We start from the raw sequence: 18,757 nt of genomic DNA on the forward strand, positions 1-18,757 counted from the left end.
AAATGTTTGGCTGCAAAACTGGCAAACTATGTGTAGCCTAGGTTGTGTTTTTTCTAACAGTAGGTTAGTAAGTTGTGCATCGAGCATTATTTTAGTCATTACTATCTTATTGCATTGTATTGAACTCACTTTCATTATTTTGCTCACCGATAATTTGTGTTAGTTATTTCTCGCTCATGTTCACCATATGATGACATTATTATGATTAATGTGACACAAAACACTAATGATGGACTTTGTATGACTGTGGAAAGATCTGTCCTACAACTACACTACACGTTTCAGTTACACTGATTAACTCAAGAGCGGCCTACATTCTCTTTAGTTTGTTTGCATTTCTACTGCAGTATAGTATTTTGTATTGCTTATTGTATATTAACAATACTTGTGTGGGTGAATGATGCATCATCCCTTGCATCCATGCATTAGACCATTTTCAGACATACTCTTACTCCATGCTGCAGTTACAACAACAATGTAAAAAAACAAGGTAAAATATTGGGTTGTGTTTTTTTCCAGAAAGTCTGGTTCTTCATTTACGGTTACCTTGTTTTTTACATTTTCAGGAGCAAGATGAAATCAAAAAAGAGCCAACGAAAGAAGGAAAGGTCTTCCTACCTACTGGGAAGGTTAAATTGGAAACAACTGTTGTCCATGTGACATCTACAAAGCCTGAATTCAAAGCAAAGGAGCATGATGATGACCAACCCCATATTTTACCCATATCACAGGAATTAAAGGATGGGCAGGTGGTTAGTGATACACATCAAAATGATGTAAATACAGATCCATCTATTCCAGTAAAGGAGGAGGTTAAAGCTGAGAGAAGACGCCTAAGCTTCCAAGCAATTGTTGAGAGCAGTGGAAGTGAGCTCACACCCTCACCACAAGTCCAGAGGAGAAGGCTAAAGGTCAGCAATGTTTCATCCAGCAGTGAGGACATTAAAACTGAAAGCGCTGACTCCTCTATGGAAGATGAAGAATTCATCCGCAAGCAGATAATGGGTATGGGTGATGAGGAAGAAATGTCTCTTTCAGAAGATGAGAAAGAAAATAATTTAGCAGATGGGAAAGCTATCAAAGAGGTTGAGCTTGATAATGCTTCAGTGGCAGCCAAATCACTGTCAAGAAAAAGTAGCACAGAGAATGAAGAAAGCTCAGCCAGGAAAAAAGCCCTCCCGAAAACTGACACTGCAACTACCCAAGATGTTCCTGAAACAATACCCAGCACTACTTTCAAGAAAGTTATTTCAGTCATGAGACAAAGACAAAGCACTGATGAAGAAGTAGAGAGCATCACAGAATCCCTGTCAAAGGGATCATCTAGTGTTCATGTATCTAGCTTTACCCCAGGATCTTCACCCACGTCAGCTTCATCTCTGGAGGAGGATAGTGATGGCAGCCCCAGTCACAGGAAAGTCAGTGGGGACAAACAGCATCGCAAAGGTAGGCACAGGCAGCCAACCCAGCCTCTCCCCACCATTGAAGACTCCTCTGATGAAGAGAAGACTAGGGAGGGAGAGAAATCTAGGAAAGACAAATATGAACTAAGAGCCAATGGCCAACCACTGTCTCCAACTGAATATGCTTCCTCCACAGAGAATCTGAGACAAATCACCGTAATGGATGAAAGCAGTAGAACATCTGGCTCTGAGTACTCTGCCAGTATAGAATCAGAAGCAGAGGCTAGACAAGCTGTACAGAGAGGACGTAAGCCTTCACTAACAGTGATCCCATACACTCCTGATCCATTTAAAGAGATGGATTCTGTGAAAAAATCATTGAAGAGTGCCGAAGAAGCATATGAGGAAATTATTCAGAAAACAAAAGCTATTCCAGGGGAGAGTCCTCCTGATATTGAGCCACTCTATGGAGGAATGGCAATAGAAGACTATCTTTATGAATCCTTAGTTCAGGAGCCTGAAATTAAGATTGGTGTATCTCAAGAGGAAGAATTTAAACAGGATACTAGCTCTGAGTGTCTCAAAAAACTGAGGTCTCCAGAGGAGGTTTATGAGGAGATGATACAGAAAAAGAGAGAATTGATGATGATAGAGCAAGAGTTTCAACAGGCCCAGACAGCCATGGAATCTTCCTCATCAGGGGCTTCAGTCACAGGGCGTCCCTTGTTTGATGAGACCTGTGTTGTGACCATACCCACAGAAGAGATATCCCTCACTGAACAAATTGATATACCTCTTACAGCCACTGAAACTTCAAGTGAAGTGCCAGTGAAGAAAAAGAAAAGGCCAGCTCCACCACGGCCCACCGAACCCCCTAAACGGTCTGAGGTGACTGTTGTTCCCAGTACTCCTACTGGATCTATAGGTTTTGTTAGGCCTATGGTTCCTCAAGATCCTGCACTCAAAAAGTCATTGTTCCCCATACCAGACCTCAAGATCACACAATGTTCATCTGGGGAGGAAGAGGATGACAGTCTTGCAGATGAGTATGGTGTTGGTATTTCCTCTGACATTACCCCCAGTGATGACTCTGAGACTAAGGAAGATCCATCCATAAGCCCACCTTTGTCTGAAACCGCTGAAATGGAGCCTGTCTGTGTGGTGTGTGAAATTCCAGAGCCAAAACCTATTCCAACTCCAATATCAGCCCCAGAACTAACAGCTACACCCTCCCCCGTATCACCAATGTCACCTCCAACTTCACCAGCCACACCAGATTCCAGTTTGGCTTCAAATGCTACATCTTCATCCTCTTTCCAGGCTCAAACACCTCTTTCATCAGATTCAACTCCACTATCTACACCAACACCTCCAACTTCATTTGTAACCCAGTCACTTCCAGAGATCTCTCCACCATTGCCTGCTACAACTGCAGCAGTACCGTCTATTGGGAGCTTAGTCTCTCATCCCACTCCAACCACAGGTATAGTTACCATACCAGATGTGGTGTCTGATCCATCCAATGCTCAAGAAACTGCAGTAGTTCAAGTTAAGGCTTCTACAGCTGAAGCCCCAAATCCAGCCCTATTGGGGAAGGTAACTCCTGTACCTGTCGTGGTCCAAATGCCAGACTTGGTTTCATCTCCATCTCAGGTGCCTATGGAGGCTCCAGCTGTTATGCAGGTCTCAGCACAGAGTCCAGCACCTATCGTTGTCTCAGCTCAACCTACAACCATAGTTACAGCTACACCTGTTGCAGTCTCCACACCAGCTTCAACCAATGTTGTTTCTGCTTCTGTCACTCTGGCCTCATGCCCTGGGCCAGTCATAGTCCAGATGCCTGACCTGGTTTCAACTACATCTCCAATCTCTGCACAAACCCCACTACCAGTTTTAGCACTCATAACTACCCCAGCTCAAGCCCAAACCAAGGTGGTACATGCAGTCCCTTTACAAGCAGCCATCCCATTAATGAGCCCAGTAGTAATGCCAGCTCCAGCTCAATCAGCCCATGTGTCTGCACCAGCTCCAGCATCAACTACTATTATCAAAAAGAAGGTACCACCCCCTCCTCCCCCTCGGTCTACTTCAGTGACATTACCTGAGCCTAACACAAAGCTGCCACTTGTAAGGACTGTCCAGCATGTCACCCCTACTATAAGCCACACCATAGATAGGGGAACCACAGTGGCTGACCATCCAATGCGGTCTGTATTTGTGGATATACAGCCAAGAATGGAAGACATACAATCAGATAGTGTGGCTGTACCTCAAGTAGTGAGCCCAACCAGACAGGGGCATGTTGTCATCATAGTGCCAAGTGTAGAAAACATATCTCTGCTTGGCCAAACCCAACACGATATATCTAGCACAATAGCTGCCACTGCTTCTCTGCCACAAAGTAGTCAAATAGCTTCAGATATACCCAGCACAGATACAGCTGCACTATCCACTAAGGTGTCAGCAGTGTCAGTAGCTTCTGCTCCACCACTTCCGCCTAAACCTATGGCAGGGACAAAAGTTATGGACACAGTAGAAATACCTGTAGCAGATACACCTCCGCCACCTCCAACCACTTTATCCAAGCCAACTGTTTATCCAAAGCAGTTGGTTTCCACTGCAGTGACGATTGCTACAGCAACAGTAGCACAAGTTTCTGATACAACAACTAGCCCTAGTCAAACCGCCAAGCCTCCTCCACCCATACCACCTAAACCTATATCAATTCCAGCTGGACTGGTTTTCAGCCACAAGCCAGGAGAGAGTGTCAAGCCACCTCCCCCTCCTGTGGCCCCCAAAGCTGCAACACTACCCAGGACCAAAGAACCTCCAAATGCTCTGTCACTAAGCCTGACACGACCTGTGGAATCTAAGTTGGGTGCAACATCTCCTAAGTCTCCTTTGTCTCCTAGACATGCAAAATGTTTGCAAACCTATGTGGTGATAACCCTTCCATCTGAGCCTGGCTCACCTACAGAGGGCATAACAGTCCAGGCACCTGTAAGACAAGGCTCCATCCCATCTACAAAAGTGTCAGGGGTACGGACCACACCTTCAGAGCAGAAAACACCCACTGAGGCATTCTCGGCACAGGCTACAGTTAGGCGAGCCTCTGTCCCGACTGTAAAGTATCCACCTCCAATATTTATAGCTCCAACAGTGGCAGTACAGCAAGTGCCACCCTCTGAAGAAGTGGCTAATACAGTGCAAGCCAGGAGAGACTTAGTGCCACAGACATCTGTCACTGATGTCACGGTAGTGTCATCAGGTCAGGACGCATCTATTCAGGCACAGAGTGTACCTTTTCCAATTAAGAAACCATATGTGCAACAGCAACAATCCATTCAGCAACTGCCACCACCTAAAACAGTGTATGAGGTAATCACAATGCCCCCGGAGCCAAAGGTTCTTATTCAACCCTTAACAGTCCAAGCCACAGCAAGAGCCCAGTCTATACCACTTGTTGCTCAACAACCAAACATAGTCACAGAGGTCATAACAATTCTGCCAGAGGTTCCAGCTGAAGCACTAGTTCCTCAGGCCACAAAACCAAGTGCACCTGTGCAGCCACAGCCTCTGACAGATGTTGTTACTGTACCACTGCAGCATGAGATACCTTTAGTTACACTAGTTCCCCAAGATATACCTGTTGCAGTCCCCTCAACTGTTCTTTATCCACAAGCTTCAACCCAAGAAATGCTACGCAAAGAACAGGATATGCCTACACATGTCATAGTCACTGAGCCAGTAATGGTAAGATCACCAATACCAGGAGTAAGTCAGCAAATTCCAGCTCAACAGCTATTTCCAGCAGTTGAAGCAGTGACTCACTCTATAGAGCAAGAATTGCCTACATTTTTTAATAATCCTCCTACTTTTGCCGAAATCCCATCAGTACCACAAATTGTTCAGCCTTTAGAAGTTCTGCCTCTAGTGACAGGGCAGCTATGTTCGCAACAACCACTTCTTGTAGCTGAAGGTTTGACCCTCCCTACAAAGTTTGAATTACCTACAGAGATTATTTCAACTGACATTACTGTTAGAATACCAGGAGCAGCACCAGTATCTCCAGTACCTCATTCTCTACCTATAGTTGTTGATGTTACCCCAACACCAGAAGTAGCTAAGTTAATGCCACCATCTGCAGTTGCTAAGATATTAACTCCTGCAATTGGTGAAGTAACACTATCACCTGTAGTCACAGAAGTCCACCCAATGGCAGCACGGCCAGAAGTACCTCATGTTACTTATATTCCACAGGTCTATGGAGCAATGGAGGTCATAGCATTGCAGCCTGAACGAGATACAACCACAGATATTTTAACGAAGGATGATAATGTAAAAGCTTCAATGCCATCATCAGTGTTGCAGGCCAAGGAGTTGGCTGGGATGTCAGTTATTTCAACTGGGGAAACCACCAGTAGGAGGACATCTATATCATCCATAGTACAACCAACATACACCACGAGTGAGATTTTTACATATCCTGCAGAGTATGAAACACCAACGCAGGTGGTTACGACTGACGCCTTTGCTGCTACCAGGAGAGAATCCATAACTATGCAGCAATCATTACCATTGACACATATTGTAAACATGCCAGCTGAAAAAGATTTTCCTATTGATGGTTATGCTGTTCAGTTCCCCTACAGGAGAGGATCTATTCATTCAACAGAACAAAGACCACAGGTATTAACTTATTCATCGGAATATGATCACCCTCTGGAGATAATAACCACTGAGGCATACACCAGGAGAACCTCAATGCCTGCTGCACAGGACATTCCACATGGTGTATCTGTGGCTCCAGTCACTATCACTAAAATTCAGCAAGAGTCCATTGAGAGCCAAGAGATTCGAGGACCAGAAAAAGTGGTCGCCAGTATGAGTCACAGGTATTCATCTTCAATTTCCACCTTAGGCCAGCCTCCTGAAAGCCTGCCTAGCCTGGTCACTCAAGTGGTCACCACTGAGGTCCAGAGGACCACTGTTTCTGTTGTTCATGAAAGACTTCCACAAGTCCCTCATCCCAGTGTAGCAATCACTATACAACCAGACATAGCTAAAGTCCAACCTCTGCCGAAACAGAATGGGAAGATAATCTACCCTGGTGATGTTATTGATTTACGTACCATGAAGATTGGCATAAAGATGACTGAACAAGGCATGGACCTGACACCACCTGAGTCATGTCGACAGTCTTTTTCAAGTGACTCTACTGGACGTCAAAGCACAGCAGTGCAGCCTGAGATAGTCAATCTTAGTACAGAGATCACCCCTGCAACCACACTGTCTGTGGTCACTGACAGCATCACAATTGTCACATGCACAGCCACCATTGCCTCATACAACAACACTCCAGCAGAGAAACCATTAGATTTGCAGGGCCCTGGTACATCATTGCCTCTGCCTCTCACCACATACAAACAATTCGAACCACTAGCTCAGATTGTATACAGACCTGTGAATTCCCAGCCCGTAGTCAGTGCTGTAGCATCCGCAGATCAAGACATACCCATTAATCTTTCCTTCGGACCTCTGGTTTCCTCAGGAGGCAAACAGCTAATGACTTCCCCAGCAGCTATCAGCAATGGAGGTCCTGTCATTTCTCTAGAGGCCACAGGGGCCATGGATCTGTCCAACTACAGACCAGTGAGAGCTATGGTAGCTTTGTCTGACACAAGCCCAGGAGTGGTGACCACTGTTGTAGAGGATGATGGGACTCCAGTTGACCTTACAGCTGGTAGGAGGAGTGTATGCTGTGATGTCATTTACAAGCTACCATTTACAGGAAGCTGCAGAACACAGCCCCCAGTTACAGCCCAGCCTGACAACCGTTTCGGCTATAGAGATGACCACTACCAATATGATAATGCTGGACTGTATGGTATCAAAGGCATGAATGGCATAAAAGCCTCAATGTCTGAAACTAACCTGACTGAGGCAGGACTGTTCTCCTATGATCCCAGGAATGACTATGACTATCTTAGTGGATCTTCAGATGGCGCTATAGATCTCACTGCTGCTAAACTTTCTGCTGGTGAGTATGGGAGTATTTCTGCATTTTTGCATGTTTTATATTACCATGCTCTGTGCTTGCTTTATGGGCTTGCATTTGATTGTTTTCATAGACTTGAAACTTTTATTTACAAAGTGTCTTTACTCTTTAACTTACATTGTTACAGTTCAATATTTTGCATAATGAAGGCATATGTGGTTGTGTTCCCTTTAATTGTATTAATTCATGCTTGCAACTGTTTAATTTACTTTAATGTAATGTGCATGTTTTCATTAAATATGAATGCCTGCTTGTTTATCTTGTTTTTCTTTTGTCTTCATACAGATGCATGTGTGTGCCTGCGTGTGCTTCCTCAATATTTTGGTTTTGCATCCTGCTAGCCAAAATGAATGCAGATATCCAGATGCATGTGAAATTAGTATTTTTAAATCCAAATTGCATGACCTTCAATTCATATACAGTAAAGTATGTTTGTTTCTGAAATAATAATATATTTCATCAAGTAAAATCCATATCTCTGGACTTATTATGGCAGGTAAAGCTCTAGACTACACTAGCAAAGCTACTGGAGTCTACCCTGGGATGACTACTGCTCCATATTCCCAGGTTCCAACAGCTGGGTTTGGGGTAAATGGTGTTCTAAGAACCTCAGATGGAATAGTTTACACCTCTGTTGCTGCTCCAGTTCCATCCACATATGCAATTACAACTCAACCAGGCTCTATCTTCAGCACTACCTTAACACCTATGTCAACAGTCCAGAACCAGTCATTGCCGCATCCATACGGCTTCATTCCCAGTACAGACCCTGGACAGATAATTCCTTTTGACACAGGGCTACCAAAAGAGCTTCTACCCACAGCTTTGGCTGACATCATAACAGGCTATCCGGACATGTACTCAGACACCACCCTGGAAGCAATTGCTGCCTCTCTGGATGCCTTAGCCTCTTCTCCAATATTCCCTGGCTTAGACAATACCAAGATGGCCCAGTATCAGATGGAGAGGGAGTTTCTAGAGCTAGAAAAGCTTAAGCAGCTTTGTCTCGCTGAGGAGCTTGAGTGGGAGAGGCAGGAGATCCAGCGTTACCGTGAACAGGAGCAGCTTATGGTCCAAAGGGAGCTTGAGGAGCTTCAGGCTCTTAAACAGCAGCTTCTCATGCAACAAGAGGAAGAGCACCATGCCCACATGGTGGCCCAGCAGGAGACCTATGCCCAGCAGAAAGAGCAGTTGCAGCAAATCCAACAACTCCAACTGCAACTCCAGCGCCAGCTTGATGAGCACTATGGTAGTACTGGTACCACAGGAAACCTCCTAGATGCTAAATATGCAGGGGTAGGGGACAGTGGCCAGTACTGGCCTGTCAAAGATGAGTCTACAACTTCAACTATTGGGACACAGTTAGAGAAAAGTCAGGACCAGCTTAATATAGTAAAGAGGCTTCAAGCTGATCAGGACACAGGGAAAAAAATAATTGATAGTGGAGTGCAGACAGATGATGAAGACTCAGCAGAGAAGCAGCACGTAGGAAGGAGAAAGAAGAATAAGAGAAATGTTGACAGCTCAGCTCAGACTGATGATGAGGACCAAGATGAATGGGATGCTCCCACAAAAGCACGAAGACGCTCTCGAAAACATAGCAGTGATGGGAAACATGGCTCCAAGGTCTCTAGCATTGCTATCCAGACAGTGGCTGAGATATCTGTCCAGACTGACCACTCTGGAACTATCAAACGACCCAATGTCCAGATGGACACCAGGGTGGAAATCATCAAGCATATCTCAGCTCCAGAGAACTCTCAGAGAGGTGGCAGTCTGAGCTGTCAGACAGACTCAGATAGAAGGCACACACCCATTGAGGTTGGCTACAGCACACATCTAACAGCAGATGTCCCCTCTAAGTCTAAAGTCTTCTACACCTCAGTCTCCCCCATGTCCCCGGAAAAGTCACTTGGAGGGCAGAGAATGCTGACTGCTGACCCAACCAGATTTTCCTCTGGCCCTCGAACATTAAAGGCTGGTCAGAAGTCTCTGTCTGATCCTAAATCCCTTAGTCCTGCCACAGACGACAGGATGGGTGGATACTATGCAGACAGCTATTCTGTAAGTCCTAGCAGAAAATAAATGAAAAAAAAATCTTATAAAGTCTTATAAATCTTATATTATTGATTACAATAATTACTGTGCTTATGATTGTTTCATAATGATGAAAATGCTTTAAAGCGCCCATATTATGCTCATTTTCAGGTACATAATTGTATTTTCAGGTTGTACCAGAATAGGTTTACATGGTTTAATTTTCAAATAACACCATATTTCTGCAACTCCTCGTTTGACCCTGTGTGTTGAGCTCTCTGTTTTAGCTACAGAGTGAGGCATCACACTTCTATCCCATCTTTGTTGGGAGTCACACCTGCGCAGTAGCTAGGTAAGGACTACTAGCTAGAAGCTAGCGCTGCTAGCGGTTAGCCACCTCGTTCTCAATGGCAAAACACTGCGACAACACTATAGAACTACTTACATGTCCCTCATCTGCAGGTATTCCACGCAAAGTGCGCCCTCGTTTAGAAGAAGTCACCCGGCTAATCCTGCCTTGTACTGACCGAAGATGGAGAAACAGCTAGCTGATGTGTTATTAGCTAAAGTGGTTAGCACACACCAAATATTTCGGCTGATGACGTAGAAGGCCCTGCCGATTTTGACCAGCTCACCTGGAGACTGAAGGCAGGATACATTCAGAAACCCGTATCTCACTCAAGTCTCAAGTTTGTATGCGTGTGGAAGCACCAGAGACACAAAATAAAACCCCAAATCCCAGAAAAAGCGATTTTTTTCATAATATGGGCACTTTAAATACAAAAATGATTGTGAAGTATGCAGTGCGTTGCAATTAAAATGTTTTTTAAATCATTCAATAATTGACAGATTTATCTTTTTTTTTATGTTCTAGAGCCGAGGCTCTCCCTCTGATACAGGTAAGAAGGTAAAGCGGACACTACCAGACCCGCCTCCTGAGGATGACTCTCTGTCAGGACGGTCAGGCTACATCACCAACTCTGCTCGTCGTCGTCTTGCCCGCAGTACAACAATGGCCCGGGCAAAGATCCTACAGGACATTGACAAGGAGCTTGATCTGGTGGAGAGAGAGTCTTCTAAACTTCGCAAGAAACAAGCAGAGCTAGATGAAGAGGAAAAGGAGATTGATGCCAAGCTACGGTGAGATACCACAGATTTAACATCAACACAATTTAGAGTGTAGGCTTCTACTTTTTTCAGACCTTGTGACATTATTTCATGTCATAAATTGTTTACAACTAATAGCATTACGTTTGACCCTCTCATGCAATCATTATTCCTAATTAATCTGCATGATTCCCCTCTTACCTTAATAGCTTATGGGCTAAAAGGCTGCCTTGACATCACTCAGTGAGACCTCTTCACACTCACACATGTCACACTAATACAAAAGGTACTAATGTGTGAACCCGGAATTTTTTTTTGCCTCTTTGGTTGTAAAGTTAATATAATTGTTAGTGCTAAAATTGTAAAACAATATGTCCCCATTTTCTTATTACTGTAGGTACCTGGAGATGGGTATCAATCGACGTAAGGAGGCCTTGCTGAAGGAGAGAGAGAAGAGAGAGAGGGCCTATCTCCAGGGGGTGGCAGAGGAAAGAGATTACATGTCAGATAGTGAGGTTAGCAACATCAGAGAGGCCAGGGCTGATGGCCTGGAGAGACCACGGACAGCTCCCCAGTCTGAGTTTGACCAATTCATTCCCCCTCAGACAGAAGCTGATTCCCAGTACAACACACTAACTAGTCCCTACTCTCACTATGCCCAGTATGTTCCCCAGACCCAAACTACCAGCCATTACACCCAACAGAACCTATATCAGCAGCATTCTCTTTACCAACAACAGGTGTCTCCTTACGCAACCCTGTCCCTCTCCCATGCCCAAGCTCAGTCTAGCAGCTACCAACATGCTTTGCTTTTGCAACAGGGAAAGCAGCGACAATCTACCCTGTCTGATTTAGAGCCTACAATCACCACCAACTATGAAGTAATACATAACCAGCCTCTGCTCATTGTGCCAACCTCCACAGAAAGTGGTTATGGAGTTGCTCACCTGGGGGGCAAGTATGGCAGTTTGGACTTGAGGCTAGGGCTAGGGGAGAGGAGCATGGCCTCTAGCCCCATGTCTAGCATTTCTGCTGATTCCTTCTATGCCGATATTGACCACCACAATTCCAGGAACTACGTGCTGATAGAGGACATAGGGGAGCTCACCAAGGCCTCAACGGGGCTGGGCAACGCCGGCTTGGGTTCTGGATTCAACATGCCTGATAAGGAGTTGTCCAAGGCTGACAGACTACTCAGGGCAGCAGAAGTCAGGCGCACAGCAGAGGTAAATACTGTACTGTTACATTAATCTAATTTTTACCTCTCATATCCTCATGTATATAGTTATATTTATAAAGTTTGCTTCAAGGGTGCTGTCACTGAACATACAAAATTTCAAAATTTGAGAGCATTGCTACACTGCTTTTTCATTCCGATGATGCAGTTATTATAGCCTGTTCAGAATGCCACAAAACGGATGGCAGCAAAACAAAGCTTGAGTTCTATGAAAAGTATCCATCTCTTTCTGAAGTTTCAGCCTTTGCACGTTTTGCATATGTCATTATAAAGACATTTGTGAGAGACAAACTAGATCAGTATCTAGTCATATATATATAAATATATATGCAACTAACAATTACAAACAAATGTAGACGCAATGTTTCAGTCTGGCCATATCTGTGTATATGTCATTGATCACTTATTCTCAAGGTATATCTAACACATAAAATACATTTGTTATGTGAGTTTAATTCACATTACTGTTGAGAAAACACTCAATGTGTGACATTTTTCCTCTTTAGGTGGCAGATTTTTTAGGCTCATCTCGACTTCAGGGTTATGGTAAAGGAGAAGATGACACTATGGAGGAGCCTTATGAGCTGAAGCTACTAAAGCAGCAGATAAAGCAGGAGTTCAGGCGAGGAACTGAAGGACTAGAACACTTAACAGGCCTGGGCCTGCCTCAGTATCTCCCCAGTGATGGCAGTTTTCGCCACTTCCCTAAAGGAGAAAAATATAGCATCGGCAGGCTCACCCTTGAAAAACAGGCTGCAAAGCAGCTCCCAGCAGCTGTGCTTTACCAGAAACAGATGAAGAACAAAAAGGCCTTAATAGACCCTAAGGCCATTACAAAATGTTCTCCAATTCAGGAGAGTAGGGACCTGGACCCTAACTTTGGAAGCTACATGGGATCTGGGGCCTCTTCTGTGACCAATCTGGCTGCTACAGCTAGGTTGCTTCAGGATGAGATTACATTTGGGCTAAGAAAGAACTTGTCTGAGCATCAAAAATATTTTGGCTCCTCCATGGGGGCCAATTTAGCTGGTTCTCTTAATCTTGGCCAGTCCCTTGGACTTGGATCCACTATCAGGGCCATTGCCCAGGATGATGGCACCTACCCAAGTGGCACCCGTTCCAGACCATCATCACGCCCCTCCTCCCGCCCCTCTTCTGTCTATGGCTTGGATCTATCTATCAAACGGGACCTATCCAGCTCCTCGCTTGGCCTTAAAACAGAAGGAGAGGTCCTGGATGCAGCATTTGCCCCTGGGGTGGCCAGAGCAAAGCCCACCAGTTTACCTATCAGCCAAAGTAGAGGCCGTATCCCCATTGTGGCTCAGAACTCTGAGGAGGAGAGCCCTTTGAGCCCAGTGGGCCAACCTATGGGTATGGCTAGAGCCTCAGCTGGACCTCTCCCTCCCATCACTGCTGACTCCAGGGACCAATTTGGGTCCAGCCATTCCCTGCCAGAGGCACAGCAACATATGAGGGAGGAATCTCGGACGCGAGGCTATGATCGAGACATCGCATTCATCATGGATGACTTGCAAGGCGCCATGTCTGACAGCGAAGGTAAATGGAGCCTAAGACTGTTGCAGCAACTCGACTGTGTGGACTTGCTTTTCATGCATGCTAATGCTGAGTGGGCTTACTGAGTTTGTGGATTAACTGATTCTTTCTTAATCATTATTGCTCCAGATAATTGTTGTTGGCTGTGTGTTACTATATATCCCTCTGTCAAGGTTAATTATGTTTGCATGCTGTTTCCTTTCTTTTCCATATCTTACTCACTCATACATAATACTCTTGGCTTGAGTTTATGTATGTCTCTAATCAGTTCTATCCATGTTTTTTCTGTGATTTCATTAGCATGCTTTGGCTTTTTATTTTACAATGGCTTTACCTCTTCACAGTTAAATGATTATCCCTACTTCTACTTCAGTGGTAACACAGCTGGTATGCACAAAATCTATGGGCTTGAATTTATTTATACATGTTGTCCACAATATGGCTGCCTTATTGTTAGTGAGAGTCCAACATTTATTTATTAATTGTTTATACTAAGCAATACATACTTGACAGTCACCCTTAACTAAATATCACTCAGTGAATGCATGGTAGATATAAATAAATAGTTATTGAGGATGTACTGTATAAATATTTATGTTAAGAATGATGTGTTTTGTGGCACATAAAGGCTAACATGAGTGGTTATTCAGAAACTTACTGATAGGGCGAGAGTATTTTTTTATCTTTAGATGTGATTTACCACAAAATATTTTTAGTAGAAGTTACATACAAGATTTGGCGTTGTGTTATGAAAAACTGCTAAAATGTCTAATGTGTAAGTCATTCCTAAATAACAAAAACTATGTAAAAAATAGAACAATGTAATATTTAAACATTTTATCATATGTGAAGTGCCTCATGAACGTAAATCACGTACAAACATAAATAACATATACATGACTTATACAGTATATATATATATAGAATAAACATGTTTCAAGATGTTTGGTTAATGGCATTTGGAGTGTCTGATATGCTGTATAGACCATCTGGTAGCTGCAGAAACCTGTAGTAAAGGACTTTTACATAAAGGTATGACAAGGAGTGTCCAGAGAGTCTTTTGTCCAGCCCTCCCCCACCAAACTGCAGAGCGAAATAGTGTCTTTGTGAAAAGTAGGTCATCGCCTCAGAACAACGTATATTTTCTCATCTTACACACCCTTTCAGCTATTTTGGAAAACAACTAGCAGCAGTAGGTTTAAAGGAATACATGCTGAATCATTGTGTCTAGATGTACTCAAGTGTTCTGCAAGTGCAGTTGAGGCATCATTCTGTGGCAACTCCTTGCAAGTCAGTGACACACAATTTAAGAGTAATGCAATTTGCAGGGGGTTTTGTACATGTCAAAACATACTGCAATGCAATTACTTCTCTCAAGAACCACCATGCAGTTATGTGTACTGTTACAAATTACATTTAGCACCATATTATTGTGTCTCATTTGTCTTGTATGTAACTGTGTGTCTTTGTTTCTGTCTTTAATTTTCTATCTGTATCTGATTTTGCATCCTTGCATGTTGTGCAATACATGTTTTACATTTCCATTTTAATAAACTGAATGTTTTCTGCTTGTTGGTTGTTGCTGTGGATGTCTCATTGCAATGTGAGATGTCCAGGTCCCCTAGTGATTGACAGAAAATATTGTACAATGCCCATCTTCATAAGTGGGAGATTGGTAGTGTTCATTTAGGTTAGGCAAATCCATTTCTGTAGATGTCAATATACCACTTGAAAAGGTATTTGTAAGATTTAATTAGATACACATACATCCAAATTGATTATCAGATACATATCACAATGCATCACAGTAAAAAAAATGTTTAGCAACATTCACTTAGTTTCTGAACAATTTGCGAAGGATCAGTATGGTTAAATTCTTGATAAGAAGGTGATATTTGTCCTGACCCCACGTTAAAGTGTCCCATCTGCCTTGATTACAGCACTAAGTGAGTCCATGCTGGCTTTGAACAGAGATGATGCCAGAATCTTTCATGAAAGTATCAGACACGGTAGAGTATCTTACAGTACTAGTTAAAACCCTTACTTTCATGGTACTGCTATTAGATTAATCTTACATTAATTGATAGATTACCTTTTGCCCTAAAATGTGTTTTCTTTTTTGGTTTTTCTTAAAATTGTAACTGTCTGACAGGCTAGTAATGTCAGACTTGCAGTAATTTCAAGCATGCATCTTATATTCACTACTGATTTCAGTGCATGTGCTAAAGTATATTCACAATATAAAGCACAGTTCCTGTAGTTTGTTAGATTACTGAACATGTGTTGAACGCATTTCTGAAAAAAAACATATAACTTTGTACCCCAGCTGGAGGCCCAAACTGGAATATAGAAGGTGAGACAGCATCCCAGTTCCATGTAGTTACATAGAGACTGTATGCCTCCATGCCACACATCATGGTTCTGAATGACCCACTGGTTTTGTTAACACACCAGTCTCATTCTGGAATGACCCACATCTCAATAGTATACAATACATGCCATTTAGCAGGTCTCTAGTAGTAGTTGACATGTCAGATCCATTCTGTATTATACTTAAGTGACTTCAGTTTCTCTTTTTGGATTGACATTACAGTGCTTCTGTAAGCATATCAGACCCATTTCTAGTATTCATGTCATGCACTTTTGCAAAAAAATGCCTTTATTGTGTGATCATGCTAAGCGTTACCACAAAACTGCTGTTGCAGTGCATACTATATTAAGGTATTTTATCCACTTTTATTTTTTTATTACAAATTCTGAAGGTCGATGTTGCCACTCTTTACTGATTCTAGATCAGAAAACGCTGATAAGAACTGATAAGTACTTACTAATCCAAGACATTTAGCTAACAGGCAACATTTACCCTCAGTGTGTATAGTCATCAGGCCATTTCTCTTCATCATTATGGGTGCATCTCCTTGGTGGAATTAGAATTAGATACATTTGGCAGACTTGTGCACATTCTATCCTTAGTGACAATCAATTGCATCAAACACCAAAGTGATGACTCACATATCTAATGTAGACCATTCTCCACCAATCTGCCTTGTTACCATGACTTTAGATGTTTTTTGAGCTTTGCAATAATGATGCTAAATGTAACACAAGACATCCAATGTCTTTTAGATGTTACATCACTTTAAAGGTGTTAGATTTCTGTATGATGAGCTTTGGGGGGTTTCACAGCACACATCATAAATACATTAAAATAGTACAGTACCACTTCACAGTTGGTGGTTTTTGATTGTGTACTATAAGCTACAGTGGAAGGTAAGGACTTACTGTGCATATATTTCTCCCCTTAATTCCTCAAATTATACAGCGCAAAGAATTGTTTGGAAAATTACTATAAAAACTGTTTTATATTATTATGATTATTATTATTGGAATACAAACACACAATAGGACAACTCAAACCCACTGTGTCTAGTCAAACTTTCCAAGAACTCTCAATGTTTCAATATCAAGCAGCTTAAAAACTGTTGACAGAAGGGAGCCCTCACACTGAGAAGCATGCAAACCTTAAAATGCTGTTAAAATGTATTCATCCTTCATTTAGTGCTTGCAGTGATCATTGGATCTCACAGTTGGCATGGATAATGTGGACCAGAGTTTATATTTCTGTGCATTCATCTATCCAGTCAGGGCAGATCAGAGATCTTCCTGCAATTGTACTAAGGGGGATGGATGTGTGACAAACTTTGTGTTTCCAAAGCTCAATTGCAAGATTGAACACTGTCCAAGTTGTCATGTCCATATTTAAAGGAGGGATTTATCAAACTATGGGATACTGTAGGTGTGTGTTTATGTGTACATGGCTGTTAACCACTATCTCTCCATGTCTAGCCTACCACCTCAGGAGAGAGGACACAGATTGGTTTGATAAACCAAGAGAAGGGCATCCGCAGAGCGGAAACGTGTCAGACAGGAGACAGGTGAGATCCAAGCCAACAACATTCAACTTCACACTATGTTGTTTCTTACCTAAATGTTATATCAAACACTGAACCTGAAACCTATTTTCTTCATGCTGTAAATGCTTTAAAATCTCTCTCAGATGAAACTGGTCCCTTATGCCTTTCCTCACACTTGCATCAAGCTGAAGAGAGACCCGAAGGACACCAGTGTGTCAGGTACGAGGCAAACACAGAACACACATCATGCCATACTACGATTATGCACACAATCATTTTCTATCACTTTTCTATCACGCTCATTAGGATTTGCATGTTTATTTGTCCCTCAGGGAATGGACTTGGGATCCGTGTGGTAGGTGGGAAGGAGATTCCAGGGAGCCGAGGAGAGATTGGAGCCTACATTGCCAAAGTTATCCCTGGTGGTGTGGCAGAACAAACAGGAAAAGTTATAGAGGGTAAGAAGCGAATGAGAAAAGGAGGCGGTATAAATTATTGTTTTTCTGCCCCAGCTTGCTTTTTTCAGCATATTTTTCGTTTTTATTATTATTTCTTAATCAGGAAATACAACATTAATTTTTTGAAATGGAAAAAGGGAAAATACAAAGCTAAGTTTGGAATAGTAGGAAAAACGCTACATATTTCCATCACTCCACAAGAGAACATGATGTTCAAATTAGGAGCTGCATTCATTTGACTTTGCTGTACAAGAAATATAATTTCTGAGGCCTGAGAGATTAATGGTGTAAACGCAAATCTTTAAACTGTTATTATTTCCATGGCAGCGTATACGCCTTAAGTAAAACTCTCTGCCTGAATCAGTGAATTCCAGATGGAGATGTGAGAGGCTGCTGTAGCCTTCTGTGTTGTGGTCTGTCATGTCTCATTCCCCGACACATCACATCCAAACAGAAAAAGCCTGTCAACTCACCCTCCACAGCACTGGGCTACGTTAGTCATTAGGCTATATTTAGCGTCATTATAGACACACAAATACACAAAGGCAGGCATAGACAAACATACATACACAATAATTAGCTTTAAGAATGTTCAGAAATCTACTTGATTTCTACATACTACATTTATTCAAATTTTCAAATGATCGATCTTCTAATGTTTATTGTTTGGATAGAGGGGAGCCTGAATATCAGTGGTAATTCCCACAGTTTGAAGATATGTTTAGAACACAATTGCTTCTAGTTTCTCTCTTTTAACGTAACTCCACCAAAAGGAATGCCATGACTTTGCTATTGCACAAGGGACGAAGATCATGTATTTCTTCTTCTCGTCTGATATATTTTATTCATATTTTTGGTTTGGAAATAATACAATAGAAAAGGTTAGACTGGGTTCCCTTTTCATGGCATTATTAGTTGTAATAAAGAAATAGGAATAGTGGTCAGGCCGGCATGTTTACTTTCTAGCGTATGCTGAATTGTAACTATGC

The 18,757-nt window shown here is 42.6% G+C and overlaps 1 protein-coding gene across 12 annotated transcripts in view; it reads left to right on the plus strand.

The window, feature by feature from the left end:
- Positions 1-18,757, plus strand: part of pclob (piccolo presynaptic cytomatrix protein b) — a 57,604-nt gene that overhangs the window by 23,688 nt on the left and 15,159 nt on the right. For 7 of the 12 annotated variants that reach the window (XM_031293535.2, XM_031293536.2, XM_036002689.1 and 4 more), the window contains 10 exons: positions 567-7,443; positions 7,958-9,525; positions 10,373-10,638; positions 11,003-11,831; positions 12,349-13,399; positions 15,337-15,405; positions 15,723-15,749; positions 17,243-17,331; positions 17,454-17,529; positions 17,643-17,768. In XM_031293535.2, the coding sequence (XP_031149395.2) occupies positions 567-7,443; positions 7,958-9,525; positions 10,373-10,638; positions 11,003-11,831; positions 12,349-13,399; positions 15,337-15,405; positions 15,723-15,749; positions 17,243-17,331; positions 17,454-17,529; positions 17,643-17,768 (10,978 nt within the window). Of the gene's footprint in view, positions 1-566; positions 7,444-7,957; positions 9,526-10,372; positions 10,639-10,814; positions 10,892-11,002; positions 11,832-12,348; positions 13,400-15,336; positions 15,406-15,722; positions 15,750-17,242; positions 17,332-17,453; positions 17,530-17,642; positions 17,769-18,757 lie in introns of those variants that run through there. The other 5 variants (XM_031293538.2, XM_036002694.1, XM_036002690.1 and 2 more) reach the window with 4 other exon arrangements.

The sequence above is a fragment of the Sander lucioperca genome, chromosome 7 (assembly GCF_008315115.2).
Source record: "Sander lucioperca isolate FBNREF2018 chromosome 7, SLUC_FBN_1.2, whole genome shotgun sequence".
Taxonomy (NCBI): domain Eukaryota; kingdom Metazoa; phylum Chordata; class Actinopteri; order Perciformes; family Percidae; genus Sander; species Sander lucioperca.